Source organism: Lissotriton helveticus, chromosome 11 (genome assembly GCF_964261635.1).
Source record: "Lissotriton helveticus chromosome 11, aLisHel1.1, whole genome shotgun sequence".
Classification (NCBI taxonomy): Eukaryota; Metazoa; Chordata; class Amphibia; order Caudata; family Salamandridae; genus Lissotriton; species Lissotriton helveticus.
In genome coordinates, this window is record NC_136072.1 from 516,888,326 (window position 1) to 516,907,295 (window position 18,970).

The window sequence follows — 18,970 nt, forward strand, 5'->3', positions numbered from 1 at the left end:
CTAAAAGACATCGAATGTAGTCAAAAAATTCAACTTAAAAAAAAACCAATTAGTGAGAGAAATCCACTAACTGACTAGCTCAATTCTCCCGGATCCTCACAGAAGGAGCCTAAAAAAGAGAACTGACCTAACTGTCACCTGTGGGGCATGATGGGAGCCTGGAGGTCTTAAAGTCACTCTGCCAGTTTTTTTTATCAGTGTTCTATATGCAGCCTTCTGGGCTAATCTGCCTACTAGCACCTTGCCTTTTACATTGAAAATAAAGGCTATGTTCAAACCAGTTAAGAGTACATTCTATGTCATGAAAATGTGGTTATATCTGATTTATTTTAAATTAAAAAACAATGTAATATTGGCATATTTTAGCCTCATTTTGGGCTTTAGGCTGCATATTTATATACAGTGTGTATATTATATATGCATATTATATATATATATATATATATATATATATATATATATATATATATATTGATGTATGTTTTCACAGGACTAGTCTCAGGTTTGTTTAAACATGCATTAATATACATATAGATATTTATATGCATATATTTTTTGTTAATGCTCCGGGGTCACCGCACGTGGGCAGGACTATTCAGTGCTTATGACTTTGATCAGTATTCCCCTGGAAGAACATGAGTTTCACGCTCGTTGTCTATTTGATGTCACTCAGAATCGCTTGGGAAACAGCATCCCCATAACTCATTGTTACCCATATATAATTGTATATATAATTAATGATTCTGATTAGAAATAGAAAGCGGCAAGTTCCTTGTAGAATGTTCGAGTGGAAGAAGAGGAGGAATTGCAAAATCTCAAATCTGTAAATCAGTTATTGACTAAGGGCTGTTCTTATAAAGGGAAATGTTCTTTAGTACTTTCAGTTCTGTTTTATAGATGTCTCAGCAAAATGTAAATGTTTATTTTTGACACGATCTGATTTGATCCTCCATGTTCTTTCTGCTTTCCTAGATTGGATTTTAGGCTCTAGTTGTTTTTACAAGAGGCAATTTTAGATTTTTCATTGTTGATTTACTTGTGAAAGGAGACGGGGTGGAATTAAGCAAGATAATTATTTACTATGGGCAGGGGGGATTTTTAATAATGCCTACATAGCTTGGCAAATTCTGGAGATTTCCTAATTCATTTACAACAAGAAAGTTTCCCAAATTAGCCAGAGCTGGAGTTGCTAAAAACTGTCTAATATTTGCGCTAATGTACATAATGGGTGGAACCATCATACTCCTCGGATTATAGTTTTAATTGTGCCACGCTCTATGTACGACAATCCTAGAAGCCCAGAATCAGACTGTGAAAAAAATAGGTTCAGGTGCCAAATTGAAAGTTTCCTGATTAGTAAAATAGATAGCTAAAAAAGGGACCATTATTTGAAAATTCATGCAGTTTTGAACCTGCACAGACATGCTGTATTAATGTTTTGTAAGATGTGTAAAACTGCATGCATTTGAGCTTGGTGCAGGCAATGTTTGAGGTACTATCAGGGAAATCAACAGTAAAAAAAGGCCTAAGAGATCATAAAACAGGCCCACAAACTGCTAAAAAAAACGAGGCCCCCACACTGACCGATAGGATCAGCTCTTCAGCACTGCCTGATTGCCCTATTGGTCAGTCCGACCCTATAGAAGCCCCAGAGAAGACCACTGGGATCTAGGAAAAGAGTTGATGCTGACAAGTGGATCCCATTGTGATTCCCTGCTACCACTGAGGTGACATCGCGGAACAAAATCACAGCCATCAACTGTGTCATCTGCTTTCAGCAATCTTGGAAGCTAAACCGGCCGCCGGATCGTGCAGTTAAGAGTGGTAGGGCCGGGTTGGGGAATGTCGACAGACGATGGCGATGGTAAATTAAATAAATAATTATCATCATCATCCGTTGAAATAACCCCCCACCCGGCCCCACTGCCCCACCACTCTTACCTGCACTGGCCACGGCTGAACTAAACTCTGAGAGTTGCAGCGTGGGGGGAGAGCCTCCAAAGCAAGGCCGGTGGCTGCATATCCCTGCCCTGCACTGCAGCAACAAAGTTACATTCCCAGCGAACAGCATCTTTTCTGCTTCTATGTAAACTTCATAAGGTACGAAATTACTAAATCGTTCCAGCGTTTTTTTAAAAACATTTTTTTAACGTTTTTCTGTGTTGTGAGACAACCGGCTTTCGTAGTATTTTGTAGGGGTGGGCGGAAGTCGCGTAAGGGACTTTCGCGTAGAGGCACGGAGATTGAAGCAATCTCCGTACCGCTCTGCAAAGTTCCGTTACGCGACGCCAGCCCGCCGCCCGCCTCCCGTACGCCGTATTAAAAGATAATTAAAAGCCTAAAATTAAATTGAAATAAAATGTACCTTATTGCGGGCGCATCCTTGCCCATCGCGCCTTCTTCTTGGAACTGCGCATGCGCGGGAACCTGCGCGTGCGCCTTCCTGGCGAGGAATGCGCATGCGCAGGCTCCCGTGCATGCGCAATTCCCAGATGAGGCCGCGATGGGCAAGGATGCGCCCGCAATAAGGTAAGTTTTATTTAAATTTAATTTTAGGCTTTTAATTATCATTTAATACAGCTGGCCGGGGGCGGGAGGGACGCGGGCAGGAGGCGGGCGGCCAACTTCCGTTCCGTCCCCGAATGTGCGGAGATTTGCCTCGTTTCTCTGCCTTCTTTGCGCAAGGCGGAAGGGGTAAATCTCCGCACATTCCCTGGGCGGGACGGAGATGTTCGCCCACTCCTAGTATTTGGAACAATATGATTTTTAGTTTGCAACAAATTTGTCGAACAAGACTGCAGTTCAAGGGAGCCCTGCCTGTTGTGTGTGAGAAGATGAACAAAAAGCATATCACAGCTCCTTTCCACACCATTTCTTTCCGAAATATTTTCATAAAATTCTAATGCAAAGAAGGCATTCCAGCCTGACTACCCCATTGTCATCCAAATTATCATAATAATTAAGGTTAAAAGAGCAGACTGTCCTATTCCAAAGATCACCTTAGGGCGAAAAGCATGACTGGATATGAGAATGTGATATCATAAAGTTATTATTGGAAAAGAAAGTCATGTATGATTAAAAAATGTACATTTAGAAATTGATAATCTTCTTCGGAACATTACCGCTAGTGGTTACGGCTTGCAGTCTTCTTAGTAACTGCATCAATTGGATCAGCATGTAATGTCCAGTGTGCTCTCCTTCGATCTCCCAGAATTCACCTCTTTCCCTTTCCAGTGAACTACCTGGCATTGGGTAAACTTTGTGGCTACCAGTAATGATTTCCAACCTTTTATGTCCATGCAACAACATGGAAAATATCCAATAAGCCTGTTTTGCACATTGAAATATGGCATTAAATTATATAAAAAAAGAAAGTGTGAGGTAGACAAAAGAAGAGATCTCGGGGTGTACCTGATATTGTTTCAATCGTATGTTTAGTAAATAGTTTTGTCCTTTTTTTCAATGCAATGACAGGGGTAGTCAAAAAAAGCACATATAACATGTATGCGGTTACGATTAGATTGCACAGCATCACAATGGCTTCAATGCTGAGGTCAGGCAATACCTGACTGGTCCATGCATACACAGTCTGCAGTTAGATGGATGTTGGCTTGGGCTCTTGATTTGCAATGTCTTCCTACAGCATATGGATACACTAGTGATGGTTTCCTAATCCTAACAAAGCCAATGGTGCAGTTGCTGTCCTGTAGTGGTTTCGCATATTTAAATTTGCTACCACTCGAAGACACTCAATGAACAAATGTGCCAAAGCTCTGTGAGAGAATGAGTATCTTGTGTAATCTAAGCACATTTCGAAATCTGATATATTACATGGTCTACATTCTTAACAAACTACGTTTCCTAAGATGCATCTTTCTAGATGATATCTGCAGCTTGCCCTCCTCCTTTCTCTCACCAATGACCCCAGCACCGCCAAAACAAACCTACACGAAGGAATGAAAGAAGTTGCCGAATGGATGAAACAAAGCCGTCTGAAACTGAACTCAGATAAAACAGAAGTCCTCATCTTAGGTACATCCCCCTCTGCATGGGACGACTCTTGGTGGCCGGAAGCCCTTGGAAAAGCACCCACCCCGACAGACCACGCACGGAACCTAGGCGTTATCCTGGACTCTTCTCTCTCAATGAACAGACAAGTCAACGCCGTATCCTCATCCTGCTTCAACATTCTTCGCATGCTCAAAAAAACATTTCGTTGGATCCCCACCGAAACCAGAAAAACAGTCACCCATGCTCTGGTCACGAGCCGACTGGACTACGGAAACACCCTCTACGCAGGTACTACCGCTAAACTCCAGAAGAAACTCCAACGAATCCAAAACGCCTCAGCCAGGATCATATTAGACATCCCGCGTAACGAACACATCTCTGGCCACCTGAAAGACCTCCACTGGCTACCCGTCAATAGGAGGATCACTTTCCGACTGTTAACCCACGCACACAAATCACTCTACGACATCGGACCAGAATGCCTCAACTCACGACTGTCCTTCTACACCCCCACCCGCCAACTACGTTCTTCCAGCCAAGCCCTCGCCACTGTACCCCGCATCAACAAGACCACCATGGGAGGCAGATCCTTCTCATACCTGGCAGCTAAAACATGGAACTCACTCCCCACCTACCTTCGCCTTACCCAGAACCACCTAGCATTTAGAAAGCAACTTAAAACGTGGATATTTGACAAGTAATCCTCCTCCCCTCCCTAAGCGCCTTGAGACCCTCTGGGTATGTAGTGCGCTATATAAATTCTCTGACTTGACTTGACTTGACTCCATGCTATTTTTCCTTTCTTTCAGTAATAGCAGCTTGTACTACCAGTGAGCTCAAACAAACATTTCTCTCAGTTACTGAGATCTATCAGCCACCAATAACACATTTTCTAACCCAAGTTGTGAGTACACTTTAAAATTATATATATATTTTTTTTGGTAGAAGTGAGAATATATCCCCAAGTGATAAGAATTTGTATAGCCACTTCGCTAAAGGTAAACACAGCCAACACTGTGCCAACATGTTACGTTCCAAAAGTTACATCTCTAAAGGTAAGTGTGCAGGCCTTACGGTGATAGTGCATGTTTTAGGAAATGTCCTCTCATTGTTATTAACCATACCCACCTGTATTGGGCAGAACTAATCGTCCACCATGATGCCCAAAGACGCCACTAGTCCTCATTTCAGGCCGTGACGTGATGGATGAGAGATTCTGGAGGTATGGTGCCTTGTTCCGAGAGTTTATAGTACCAAATACCCGGTTATTCCCGTGGGGGAATGTCCCAGAATGAGTCTTGTTGTGGAACTCTGCACGCTCAGTCACCCCCAGCGAGACCATGAATGAGCTCTGCACCTTGACCTTAATGTCCGTCAGAGGATTGAAAATGGATGAGTCGTTGATGAGTTCCTTGTCCATGGGGTCCTGGAAGCAGATGGGTCTGCTGTAAGTCCTGCTCACCGTCATGTCAGGCTGCAGGGATGAGTTCAGAAGAAGGGAGTTTCCTAGTGGAAGGAAGGGAGAATATGACATTAATGCAGACAAGCACCATTTTGAAGATGCAGCTATATAGTATGTACAATTAAAAATAAAGCACTGTAATTGAATGACAACCTAAAAAATGTGTATGGTGAGGGATGGATCACAGATCAGCCAGTGAGTATCAAGATGTATATGACTGGAGACGCCATGGTAAATTTACCACTGCCTGTCCAGTGTAGTACGTACTTAGTGCAAAGAATGAGTGATAACTTATCAATGGAAGGTGTATAAACACTATAATAAAATGATTGGGGCGATTTCAGATAGCTCTACTAACTGGCATATTCTACCTTACAAACAAGTCCTCTTAGAACATGAGCATTACCCTGAAGGGGAGAAAATGTGCAATGTCAATTTATTGAATCTCCTCTCCTGTACCTCAAGCTCAGCCATCCACCAGGTTCCAATTTTATAGCACTCACTTAATTGCTGGATCAAGAGCTCATTGAAGCGGTAGATCTACTATAGTTGTAACAACTGGTGAAAAAGATTGAAAATCTTCAGCCGACTTTTCAGGAAAAAGCTTAAAAACCGGTCTCTTTGTACAGTAGATAGCTCTCTTTTGCTCTTACTGTTCTGTAAGCACCGGGAGACTCTTTTGAGTGGCTGCGTGCTTTATAAATTCCACATAACATAACATAGTATAAATGCTTCACATTATCTAACCATCTTGTACTACTACTACTGCAATTTTGAACCAATCATTGTGTGGAACTAAAAGAATTTGCTCAAGACTTTCAACAACATATTTTTACTGGTACGTAGACCTCTGGTTTCTGCTTATTGCCTTCCGAGGAGTCTGACCAAATATGCTTGGATGGGATTTTATTATCAAACAAGAATGGCCAGCAAACCCTGTATTTGAATAATAGCACAAAAAACCATAATGGCAGGGCCCCAAAGTTTATCCTAGGAGCCTGCTGCAGGCTGCTGTTCGATGCTGTGGTTGATGAATACCAATTCTACTTAATTCTAATTCAACTTCTTGTCTTTTTCTTTTACTACTCTACACTTTCTGTCTCATAAATTTACTTTTACGGGTCCTTTTCCATCCCTATTTTACCTTTTCCTGGCTAGGTTTTCTACCTTTTCTCTGATCCGCCTTTCTATCTTTTGCTGTGGGTCAAAGTCTGATGTTGAAAAATAAGTTCCAGTTCCCCAAAGTGAGTAGCTGCTCCCATCACTTGCAACTATATGCAAACACCAGTAGAAACTAAGCAATGGGCACAACATTTACAAATCTGAAATTTTCAGTGGTACTGGAAGTTGCACAAACTGGTACAGTGACATAACATGGAGAACCTCTACTTGCAATGCTTGGGAAATACCACAACAGGGTGCAGGTAAACGTAGTAGTTACGTGACAAACAAGAAGAGAAGGGGTATTATTTTAAAACTAGATTGAGGAAAACACAGTTATCTTGTCGCCCAACTTCTTCATAACATAGTGGAGACATTTATCTTACATGGACATTATTACTGCATGACATTCTTTTCTCAATGATATAGAATTACTTATAATTAAGGTTTCTAGTTTTCCATCTTTACTGCTTTTAACAGATAAATACAGACAAAAATCAATCTATTTCCTGTCTGTATTTATTTTTAAAAGCGAACAAAGACAAAAAAAAGTGCTTTTTGTGAGTGACTCTCCTTGTTGTCCTAAAGGAATTCCAGACCAACTGCTAAGCAGATAGGCACCATGGGGATTATAAAACGTAATGAGATTACCTTAAACACAGGCACATGTTAACATATATTTGTATTTCCCTTTCGGAGTAGCGTGTTGTTCTATTTGCTTGCTTAATTGGTTAAAACGCAACAGGCACCAAAATATGAGTGCATGTTTATCAGTTAATTAAATGTGTAAATACACAATTTTCCAACTCAATTTATTCTGAAAACATAAAATAAAAATGAAAAAATACCAGTAAAATGGCCAAAAACTAAATATGGATAAATACAGATGGAAATGTTAAAATACAATATATATATCATAATAATGGTTGCCTCACGTATAATGTAAATATTGCACTTTGTTGCAAACAGAGGGAACCCGACGGATCACAAGCAAGATAGCAGTCAAAGATATAAAGGTTAGAAGATAAGTCATAGTGAAGCAATGACAGTTGATAAGTAACCATACTAGGGCATGCCTAAAGCAGGGACAGACTGGGGAAGCAAAAGCAGTCCTTGCAAAAATGCTCAAACCAGCCCCCCTTGCTTCCTCTTCTAGCTCTCTCTACCTGATCCATCCATTCTCTATCTGTCCTTCACGAATCCCACTCTTCTCCCTCTCTGATCTCTTGCTCACGCCCTCTCTCTTGCACTCTCGAAGCCCTGCCAGGCCTCTGCAAATAACCTCAAGGAGCTGTGGAAAGTGATAGAGGCACCAGCAATGGTCATGTCCAGTGGTTTAAAGCGACAGTCTGGCTCAGCAAGGGAGGTACAAAGTCACTTCTTTACCAGTTAAGCACACCAAATGCAGAAAACCTCACTTACTAGTTGCAGAGTAGCAGCATATGCTCACAATGCATCTACACAGGTGTTCATGAATAGCCATACTAAGGGACTCCCTGCTGGCTATGCCTCAAAAACTCTCAAACATGGCTTTGTCCTGTTCATTGAGACCATGCACACTTGGCTTGATTTAATTCAAGACGCTTCATTCGGACCGACAGACTGAGATTCGTAATGTATGGCTGAATGCATTTATTTTGGCATTTTGTCTTGCCCTCATGGCGACTTGTGGCCTGCTTTGTAGTATTGATTATGCAAGTTATTTGTAGTACACAGGGGCTATGACTGCCCTATGACAATGGATCAATATAAGCTCCTTGCATGCGTCATCTAGTACCCCTTGCTCGTTAACTCTCTTGTGGGTGCATAACTATTGGTTTGTCCTTGCATGGCCCAGCTAAGGAGGATAGAGGTCGTAAAAATGAGCCTGATCTGTCTTTGGAGAGGGCGTTTGTTAGAAAAAGGTTTCTGGTTGGCTAGTGTATGCATCTTCCATCTTATCTTGCATCAGCAATGAAACCGTATATTAAGCACCAGCTAATGAGATTCCGATTTGGCCTAATTCCGCTGAAAGCATACAAGTTTGGGCAAGGATATAAGATAGGAGCCTCCTCCCAATGCCGGTTTTGCAAACGGGGAGAGGAAAACTTAATTCACATTTTGTGCATTTGCCACCAATTGCGGCCACAAAGAATATTCTGGCTGAGACCAATTTGGCGCCTTCTTGGTATCAGGACATGTCAAGAAGCACTTGAGGAATGTATGAGGGGGGATTCGCCTCAAATGGCGACCCGCTTTGTCAAATTCATTACCGAAATTAATTCCATGACTTTTCCCTCTGTGTAATGCCTGAATTTAATTCTTTGCAAGTAACCGATCTCTGACTTTCCTTGTCTTTTTACTTTTCCTTCCCTCCCACTTATTGTTTAGTTTTAGTTTTTAACAGTCTCGAATGTCTCTATTTCTGTCTTTCGTATTTTTGCATATTGCAATGATTTTAAATAATTGTGCAATAAAAACAAACTTAAACTGGCTAGTGTATGCACCTAAACCAGGCAGAACCCACCACGCTAGTCAGTGTAAGGAAGTTACACACCCAAGACAACCCCTGCTCACCCCCTTGGTAGCTTGGTATAGCAGTCAGGCTATTCCCAGAGGTAATGTGTAAAGCATTTGTGCAACACACACACACAACAGTGAAACACTATATTGAATATAACACATAGACTACAATCACATAAACCATAAATCACTTTGCCAACTAGGCAATTGTCATAACATCAAAAAGTAGTGCAATAAAGGAAAGACTTATAAGTTGCACATGTCATGAAAACACCCTTACTGCACATAAAAGGCGAATCCTGAAATAATTCTCGTTAACTTGACCATGCAAGGCAAAAATGACATATATTCTAACACATAAGCACCTAGAATGCGGGTTAGGTCATACATAAATCATGGCTGTTGGGCATGCTATGCCAATCCTATAAATGTGAGGAAACACAACAGACATAACAACATCAGGGCATACATATTAAGAAGTCAACTGTAGGTCATATAGGAATCATCAAGTTTTCATTTGTAATGGTTTTAACCAATCAATAAAGAAAATAATAACGGAATTACACACGATATAGGAATCATCATAACATCACCATCTCCCCAGTAAAAGTAGTCTCCATACACATCCAGCACACCTGCGCTTCTTTGACATGTTTTGCGTTAGTGTGAGCACCAAGTGTAGGTTACATGGCACCTGCCGGCCTACTACAGTGACTATAGTACTATCTGGCAGTCCCAGGCTCATAATGGAGAGTGCAGGAAGACCTGTCCTCCAATTAGGGACAATGCAGTAATCTGACCGTTGTTATTCCATGAGCGGGGGCCTCCATCGAAGCTTACCCCGTGCAGCTACCTTCGCGGCAGCCAGGTGCCCCTACATGCACTTTCTTCGAGTTGTGAGCAACGTTCACCATACACTATGTTTTCAGTGGCCAGGGGCAGCAACCAATGCCCACCATGCTTTGGGCCCCTGGGAGGACACTGGTAGGCGACACAAGGCATGTAGCAGGAGACAGAGAGGCCAGCACCCTAGAGGCAACTAAGACCGGTTTCTCCTGGCAGTCCAGCAGTGCCTAGGCAGTCCAGCATCAGAGAACAGGATAGCAGCAAGGCAATACTCAGCAAATCAATCCAGTGAGTCCATTTTCAGCTGGATGTATGATGTTTCAACGCATGCTATTACAACGCATGCCTTTACGACGCAAGTTTTACAACGCAAGTCGTTACACCGACTTGGGTTGGGGGGCGCTGGATAGTGAATAGTTTAATTTACTATTCCAACTCCAGTCCCCGTGGATAGTAGGGAAGGTGTTGGATAGTAAATAAAACTATTCCCTATCCTAGAGCACCCCCAGCGCAATTCGTTGTAACGAATTGCGTTGTAAAAGTTGCGTGGTAATGGTACCACGTTGTAAATGTTTCGTGGTAAAGGATGTTCCCCTTTTCAACTTAGTAGCCCTTCTGGCAGCGGGTCAGTCTGTAGAGCCAACAGCAGCTGGTTACAAGTCCCACGCAGTTTCTTAACATCTTGGGGTCACAGCCTCTATACTTCTACCCGCATAGTCTTTGTTCTGGGGGTAATTCAAACAAGCTTCAGAAGTCAACAACAGCCCCATTCAATCCCAATCCCTGTCTCCAGACACACTACAGGGGGCCGGAGACTGCATTGTGAAAGGTGGGCACAGACCTATTCAGGTTCAGGTGACAACACCTCCCACCATTCTAATTGCAGACCAGGTCTATTCAGCCTGGCTATAAATCACCCAGGAAAGGCAGGACAGGCCTCAACCCCCCTTGTGACTGCCTAGAGCAAATGCACAAAACAGGCCCTGGTCAGTCTAAAGCAGAGGTTGGTTGGAGTCAGGCTGCAAAGCACAAAGGCCCTAATTACGATGTTGGTCGAAGGTGCCTCCGACCGACACCGGTGCAGTTTGGGAACCAACCGACCTCAGGTTGGCAGTTCCGACCACATTATTTGGATGCGACTAAACATGATGCTGTCGAAAACATCAATTTTTCAATAGGAGCATGTGTGGCAGGATGAAACCGCCCACAGTACAAGCTCTCATTGAAAAATTGACGTTTTCAAATATCCCTAAACCATGTGTCAGGTACCCCAGGGTGCCTGTCACACAGTGCAGGGATGTTTAGGGGGACACCATAGGTGCCCTCTAGGGCCAAATACGGAAGGCCAGGGGGCCCCAATAGGGCCCCCAAAATGATTTTCCGACATCCAATCGATGTCGGAAATGCAGACATGGATTGGCTGTCGGAAACCGACATCATAATCCTAACTGCGAAAACGCCATCCTTAAGGGATTAAGAGGCCTTTCTAACTGGCCGATTGGCTTCTTAAGCCTTTTGTTACAGCGTTGGATTCCCTGGACGGTTTAATCTTTGACCGCCGGCATATTTATGTTGCGGTTGCAGTTTAAACCTACAATGCTGGTCAGAAAGCCTCCGACCAGCGTTCCGAGGCTTTCTGTCCGACAGCTGGTCGGAGGCTTTCCGACTACATTGTAATTAGGTCCAAACAGTCATAAGCACACAGAAATGCCCACTTCTAAAAGAGCCATTTCTAATATAGTAATAAAAACATCCACTTTCACCAATAAGCAGAATATAATACCACTATTCTAAACATACCAAACTTGGTCATGCTACCCTTTTTCATATCAGAAATCACTACTGAAACACGTATTAGAGAATTTCCAAAACAAATCTATGAGAGGAGCAGCCTCAAATATGCTGTTTGTCACTACCAGGACATGCTACACAACAAAGGCACATGCCCAACCTTTTACCTACACAGCACCCTGCCCATAGGGCTACCTAAGGCCTACCTTAGGGGTGACCTATATGTAGTAAAAGGGGAGTTTCAGACTTTGCAAACACTTTAAAAGCCACGTCATTGTGACAGTAAACTGCACACACAGGCCCTACAGTGGCAGAGGCCTGAGACAGGTTTGAAAGTCTGTGTCTGTGGATAGTGCAAGCAGCGCTGCAGGTCTACTAGTAGCATTTAAGTTACAGGTCCTGGATACATGGGATGCCACTGTACAAGGAACTTGTAGGCAAATTAAATATGCCAAACAGGTGTAGACCAATCTTACCACATTTACAGGAGAGAGCACAAGCATGTTAGCACTGATCAGCAGTGGTAAAGTGCACAGAGTCATAAAATCAACAAAAACAGGTCAAAAAATATACAGGAGGAAGGCAAAAGGTTTTGGGGTAACCCCTGATAACCCTGCAAAAAGGGTCAGGTCAAGAGTGGGTTCAATGTTAGTTTATGCTGTAATATATTTGTTAGATCCATCAGCCTTAGGGTGGTCTTCCCCCAAACTTTTTGCCTTCCTCCTCCATTTTGTTGACCTTGTTTTCACTGGCCTTTGGACTCTGCACAATTTTCTACTGCAAACCAGTGTTAAAGTGCAGGTGCTCACTCCTTAAAACATTGTAACATTGACTTATCCCCAATTGGCATATTAAAATTACTTATAATTCCCTAGTAAAATGGTACTATGTGTACCCAGGGTCTGTAAATGAAATGCTACTAGGGGGCCTGGGACTTTTAAACACGCCTCAGACCAACCACTGTAGCCATTGTGTGCCGTTTTAAACTGCCATTTCGACCTTGCAAAATAAAGCTTTTGCTAGGACCAAACCTTCTATTTTAATACATATAAGTCACCCCTAAAGTAAAGTAAAAAAGTCCACATTTGTAAAGCGCACAATCACCCGTAAGGGTCTCTAGGCGCTGGGGGCCGTCGGGAAGATTAAGCGAGCTATTGCCCAGAGTCACATGGTGCTGGGCTAACCTGCTGCCGGAGCCGGGGATTGAACCGTGGTCCCCAGATTCCAGCGTCAGTCGCCCTGGCCGCGGCGCCACACCTCTCCCACAAAGTAAGCTCTTAACAGCACAGGGTGCAGATTAAAAAAGTTGGACATGGACCCTTAAGTTTGACATGTACTGGTAGTGAAAACTCTTAAATGTGTTTTCACTATTGCACGGCAAACCTCTTCCATAGGATAACATGGGGGGGGGGGTGTAACACTATTACATTTAATAAGCTATAGTTTCCAAATAGGAACAGGTTCCCAGTTCATGTTTGGTGTCTTTGGAAAATCCTATCTTATGGTACAGTCAGATTTTTAATTATGAAAATGCCAGTTTTAGAGAGTTGCCATTTTCCTGCTTTAGCCATTTGGTGCCAACAGCCTGTCCCTGGGTCACATGTCTGGGTGTAGCTGACAGCTGGGTTTTGTGTATTCCTCCTAGACAGCCACGCACAATAGAGATCTTAGGGGTGCCTGGATGGGTTATCACTGGCAGAATGGAAGGACGGAGCTGGGCCCAACCCTACTTATACTTGAATAGCTGTGTCTTGCCTCCACACAATGAGCTACATTCCCCCTGTAGCCAGTCTTGAGCCATGGCAGGGAAGGCAGGAAACCTGTGGACTTAAAAGGGATGACAGAAGAAGCGTATCCCAGGCTAACTTGAATCCAGTGGCAAAGTGAGAAAGGGACCCACGTCTGGGCATACCCTGCCAACTTAGGGCGAACAAAGCCCCGTGCTCTTCACGCCACTGGACTCCAGCTATCAAGGCTGATGACGACTGATAGCCAGAAACGGATCCTAGGACGCGTGATTCCGGTCCAGGGAAGAGATGGCTTGGCAGTTCGGGCTGGACTTTTCCCATGAGGCACAGGGTCAAGGCTGATTTGCATATGGCCATGTCTGAACTGGGGTGGTGTTTTGAGCAAAAAAACGATGGATTTAGGCCCAGATCTCTGTACTGGAGTGAATGTATGACATTGTTCTGCAGTCTGTCCATCAACTGTTGTTTTTGCATTTGTCACCCCGAGTGGGACGGGTATGCTCAGACGTGAGTCCCGTGCTCTCCACGCCACTGGAGTCAAGCTTTCCTGGCTCATGGCGGCTGATAGCCAGAAACCGGTCCTAGAATGCTTGATTCCGGTCCAGGGAAGATATGGCTTGGCAGTTCGGGCTGGACTGTTCCCATGAGGCACAGGGTCAAGGCTGATTTGCATATGGCCATGTCTGAACTGGGGTGGTGTGGTGAGCAAATAAATTATGGATTGAGGCCCAGATCTCTGTACTGGGGTGAATCTATGACATTGTTCTGCATTCTGTACATCAACTGTTGTTTTTGCTGCTGAAAGGACTGCCCCTCTGCTGGACTGCTACCCTGCTGGACTACTACCTTGCTGGAAGGCTGCCTTGCTGGGTTGCTGCCCTGCTACCATCCTGCCTGAGTAAGAGGGATTTGGACCTGCACCCAAAACCAGGATTCCCTGAGTGGCTGCAAGGTCTAGGTGTTTCAGAAACATAAAAGGTTCCCCACCACTGGAATCAGCTCCCAGATCCAGCTGGAGCAAACCCTTGACGATCGGGTCTGTTGTTGCCAAAGTCTTGATACTCTCAAAGCTCTCCAACACGAGGTTGAATCACCCCTTCACGCTACAGCATCGAGTGCTCATGGAGAGCACTTTGCAAACACCACCCCAGCCATTTGCAACACCAACAGGATCTTTGTTGTACAGCAACGCCCGTCAGGGACGCCCGGCATACTCATCGTGCTACATTGACGCCCATCAACTATGCTTCCCTGCTCCTTGCAGGCTCCTCCACTGCAAATTGGACTCTTTGCACTGGACTGAGATGGTGAATTTTCAGCAGGACTAACCTGGTTTCTGTATCTGATGTGCGTTTCATCGTGGTCGGCCTGAACTTGTGAATTTCTTCCACTCTCACACACACAGATAACCACGATTGGTGCTTCAGGCTTTTTGGAACAAGCTTTACTTAAATTTTTAAAATTGCATATCTCAAGATCTACTGATTAGATTTTGTCATTTTAGCCTTGTTTCATTTATTGAAGTCTACTCAATTTTTCTAATTTATGGTTGGATCCATTTTGTTTTGTGTTTTCCTTATATTACTGCTGGAAGTGTTGCTCAAATACTTAACATATTGCCTGTAAGTTAAGACTAAGTGCTCTGTGCCAAGGTACCAGAGGGTTGAGCACAGGTTGATTTGGGGTTTGCTTGTGACTTCAACCTAACAACGATTATGTTTGCAGTTTGAGTAGGGTCTCACCCCCAACCCGTAGCCCAGTTTCCTGTAATACTTATCTATTGCTTGCACATCTCATTAGAGTTCTTGCTGCTGTGGTAAGGTGCACACCACAATTTATCCAAATGATTCAAAAGGTCAGATTTCAGAGAAGTTCCAATCTCAAGGATTTACAAAGGAAAGGAACGGTAGGGATAATGTTAATACTGACACTCTGAAAGACCGAGAAAAGGGTTGTACAGTACCATCCAGCAAATATCTCCCTGTCTCTCTTAACATCTGCTTCATCATTTTTAGGCTTAAGAGATTGCTTGACAAAATGGAGGAGCACCTTCGAAGTAATTCATTTTACAACTCTTTACAATATGATAGTCAATCAAAATGTAGGAGCCAATAAGTCAAACTTCTGTCCATGGTGCATTCACTAAGCAGATGTCCATCAAGCTTTGTATGTTGCTCTCTGCATCTTTGCCAATACTTGAGCATTTATGTTTATGCTTCTGAATGAGTGATTTGGGCTGTACTGTTTCTATTGGAGCAGTTTCAAGATTATTTTGGATGTTTGATGTACCTCCCTAATTGGCAAGACGAGGGTCCGGTGCTCACTGTGGCACTGAAAATAAGCTACACCTAATTGATGAGCACCAATCAGAAAGAAACCAGGCTTGAGTTGCTAGTGTTTTGGTTCAGGAAGGACCAGGCCTGGTGATTCAGACTGGACTGTTACTATTTGAGCTGGGTCAAGAATGATATGCATATAACTGGGGCCAAACTGAGGTGGCATTGTGGGCAAAAGAACAGTGAGTTGGAACGCTATTCAAACGATTTCCAATGGTTAGACAAATTGCAAGCATTCTTCCCATCACCTTTTGTATGTTTGATGTTCCCAAATGGGTCTTATCCCTTATCTAGATTGTTAGAAATTGGGTCTCTAGGTGGCAGAGCTATGCACCCTGTCCATGTAGGGACCAAAATCCTGGTCAGGGTAAGTGAGATACACTATTGGCCACCTTCTTTCACAGCAAGATGGCAGACATCCAAGACCGCTTCGACACCGACGACAGTGCCGGCACCCCCGACTCAACGCCCTCCAAACACATCGACCTCCTGCTCTCCGGGAACAACGTCAACGACGAAGACACCATCAAAATCATGAACACCATCCACTCTGGCTCACCCTCCGACCCCTGCCCCCACTACATCTTCAACAAAGCAAGCTCCATCATCGCACCCCAACTCCGAAAGATCATCAACAGCTCCTTCGAAACCGCCACCTCCCCGGAGAGCTGGAAACACTCCGAAATCAACGCCCCACTCAAAAAGCCCAAAGCGGACCCTAAGGACCTCCAGAACATTCGACCCATCTCCCTGCTCCCTTTCACGGCGAAACTCATTGAGAAGACCACAAACCGACAACTGACTCCCTTCCTGGAGGAGAAAAACATCCTGTACTCCTCCCAATCCGGTTTCTGCAGCAACCACAGCACCGAAACCATCCTCATCGCCACCACCGATGACATCAGAATCCTGCTGGACAATGGCAAAACAGCAGCCCTCATCCTTCTTGGCCTTTCGGCCACCTTCGACACTGTCTTCCACCGCACCCTGCGCACACGCCTCCACGATGCAGGGATCCGTGACAAAACCCTGAACTGGATCACCTCCTTCCCACCTTTGCAATGTTTGGTAATGTTTTCTAAACTTCTGTATACATTCTGTTTCATATACCAATTTTTCTCCTTTGGATATAGCTTTTACACATAAGAACTGTTATGGTTCTCCTATCTTTTTCATCACTTAAGATTCTGACAGCAAACTTAAATTGTGATTCTATAACTTGGATGGTAGATCCTTTAACCTCACCTCTGTATATGAGCCGCTAGCTAATCCTGAATGTACTGAGCTCTGCAACAAAAGGGTCTGGTCCTATTCATCTTTTTTATTTAGTTAGACATTATGGCAGATATATCTTTCCTTATGTCACTTTTATAAATATCAAAACGTATCATTTTCAATAAACCCCTCTCATGCTTTTAATTCAGACGGGGCAGCTCCTCCACTAAGGCAGAGGAGCGTTGCCCCACTGTTCTCAGAGCAGGAAAAAGGTAAAATAAAAGGAATAACAACATAGTTATTATCCTTTTATTTTTCGTAGCTACAGGGCTGGATTAAGGTGGGGCTGGTGTCAGAGCTCGGGAGGAGTGGTTTGCACACTCTATGTGCGCATGACGATTATAGTCATGCGCACTTAGCATGTTCTCCGCCAGGCTGATACACAGTCTGGTGGGAAAATCTACAGGCTCCCAGTCCCTGTCTGAGCACTGAACCATGCAGCTCAGACCAATCACAGTACTGCATTAGAGCATTTGTGATTGCTAATGGGAGCCTATGTGCTTCCTCCTTCTGGGTCAAAGCAACAACAGAGGAGACATGGCAGCCAGCAACTGTGAGGAGGTAAGTGGTTTTATGTATTATATTTTGTCCCCACGCCCTGCCACCCCATTACCTGCCAGCCGCCACTGATTACAGAAGCAATACAATGATCACAATGAAACGAAATATAAACCTAGTCTAAGAGAAAAGTGTGAAAGGGTCAGGGATGCTCACCTTGCCGTACAGTTTTGAAATTGAAGGTTTGGAAGCCTCCTGTCAGGGCTGAGGAGTCAATGACGTCTACGCCGTACTCACTCTGACTTCGTCTGTAGAGCGTGACTCCCACCACCAGCACTGCCACTGCCATGACGGCCGCTCCCAGTCCCGAGTACAGCGCAATGTCACTGGCGCTGTCAACATCTGTGGAGAAGGAGGAGGGAGAGAAAAGCAGAGAGCATGAGTTTCATCTAAGTCCCCAAAGATGGCAAATACCTATTAACAGTAGAACATCTCATTTGAGAAGCTAGAGCTAGTTCACAATGAGACACAAAAGTATGAGCTACATTTCCAAAATGGCTCTTAGACCAGAGCTTAAGAAGGCACCTTAGATATTTCAGTTCTGCTACTTCACAAATACAGCTTTTCAGGTACAAAAATGGGTCCAGCGATGTATCAAGGTGGAGACTCTCAATGAATCAATATCTAGTATGTGGGAGCCTAATTTTTCTGTGCAAAGTCAGTCTTTAATTTCCTTATCACAGGAGACTTTAGACATCTCTAGTCGTCCGCAATGACGAAATGATGTAGTTGCTCAGCTGTAATAACTCATTACAGTCGAGTTGTGATGACATAATACATGTTTACAGAGAAAGCACCCAAGATGAAAGGCAGGTCAAGTTTAAAAACTAAGCTGCAAAAAGTTTCTCATCACTCTGGTCTTTTCTCTCAAAGGAACAATGATGAGCAGAAAGGTAATATTTATTGCAATATGTTTAATTGTTGCACAATAATGATAAATATGGCAAAAATAGATTATGTCTGCATTTCTTTAAACACATTGTGAGCCCCTCCTTGTTTCAATCTGACTTACATTGAACTAGTTCGAATATCATTTTGGAAGACATTACTAACTGATTTTTGATGTGTTTAATTTCACACTAGGGGGCATATTATCAAGGGATTTATCTCCGCTTTTTTTGCTTTAAAAGCCAAGAAAGCGGTGATAAAATTATCTCCCTATCAGCAACAGGGTGCTAACACACAAATTCGCATGTTAGCACCCTTTTACTCTACGCTTCCCCTTGCATCTCTAATGAGATGCAAAGGGGGCGTGCCAGAGAAAAATAATAGGAGAAATG

General features: G+C 43.6%; 1 protein-coding gene across 1 annotated transcript in view; it reads right to left on the bottom strand.

The window, feature by feature from the left end:
* Positions 1-18,970, bottom strand: part of UNC5D (unc-5 netrin receptor D) — a 1,369,357-nt gene that overhangs the window by 272,767 nt on the left and 1,077,620 nt on the right. Inside the window, exons 9-10 of the mRNA XM_078666140.1 lie at positions 17,847-18,032; positions 5,140-5,517 (exon numbers count right to left, since the gene is read on the bottom strand). Coding sequence (XP_078522266.1) covers positions 5,140-5,517; positions 17,847-18,032 — 564 coding nt within the window. The remainder of the gene's footprint in view (positions 1-5,139; positions 5,518-17,846; positions 18,033-18,970) is intronic.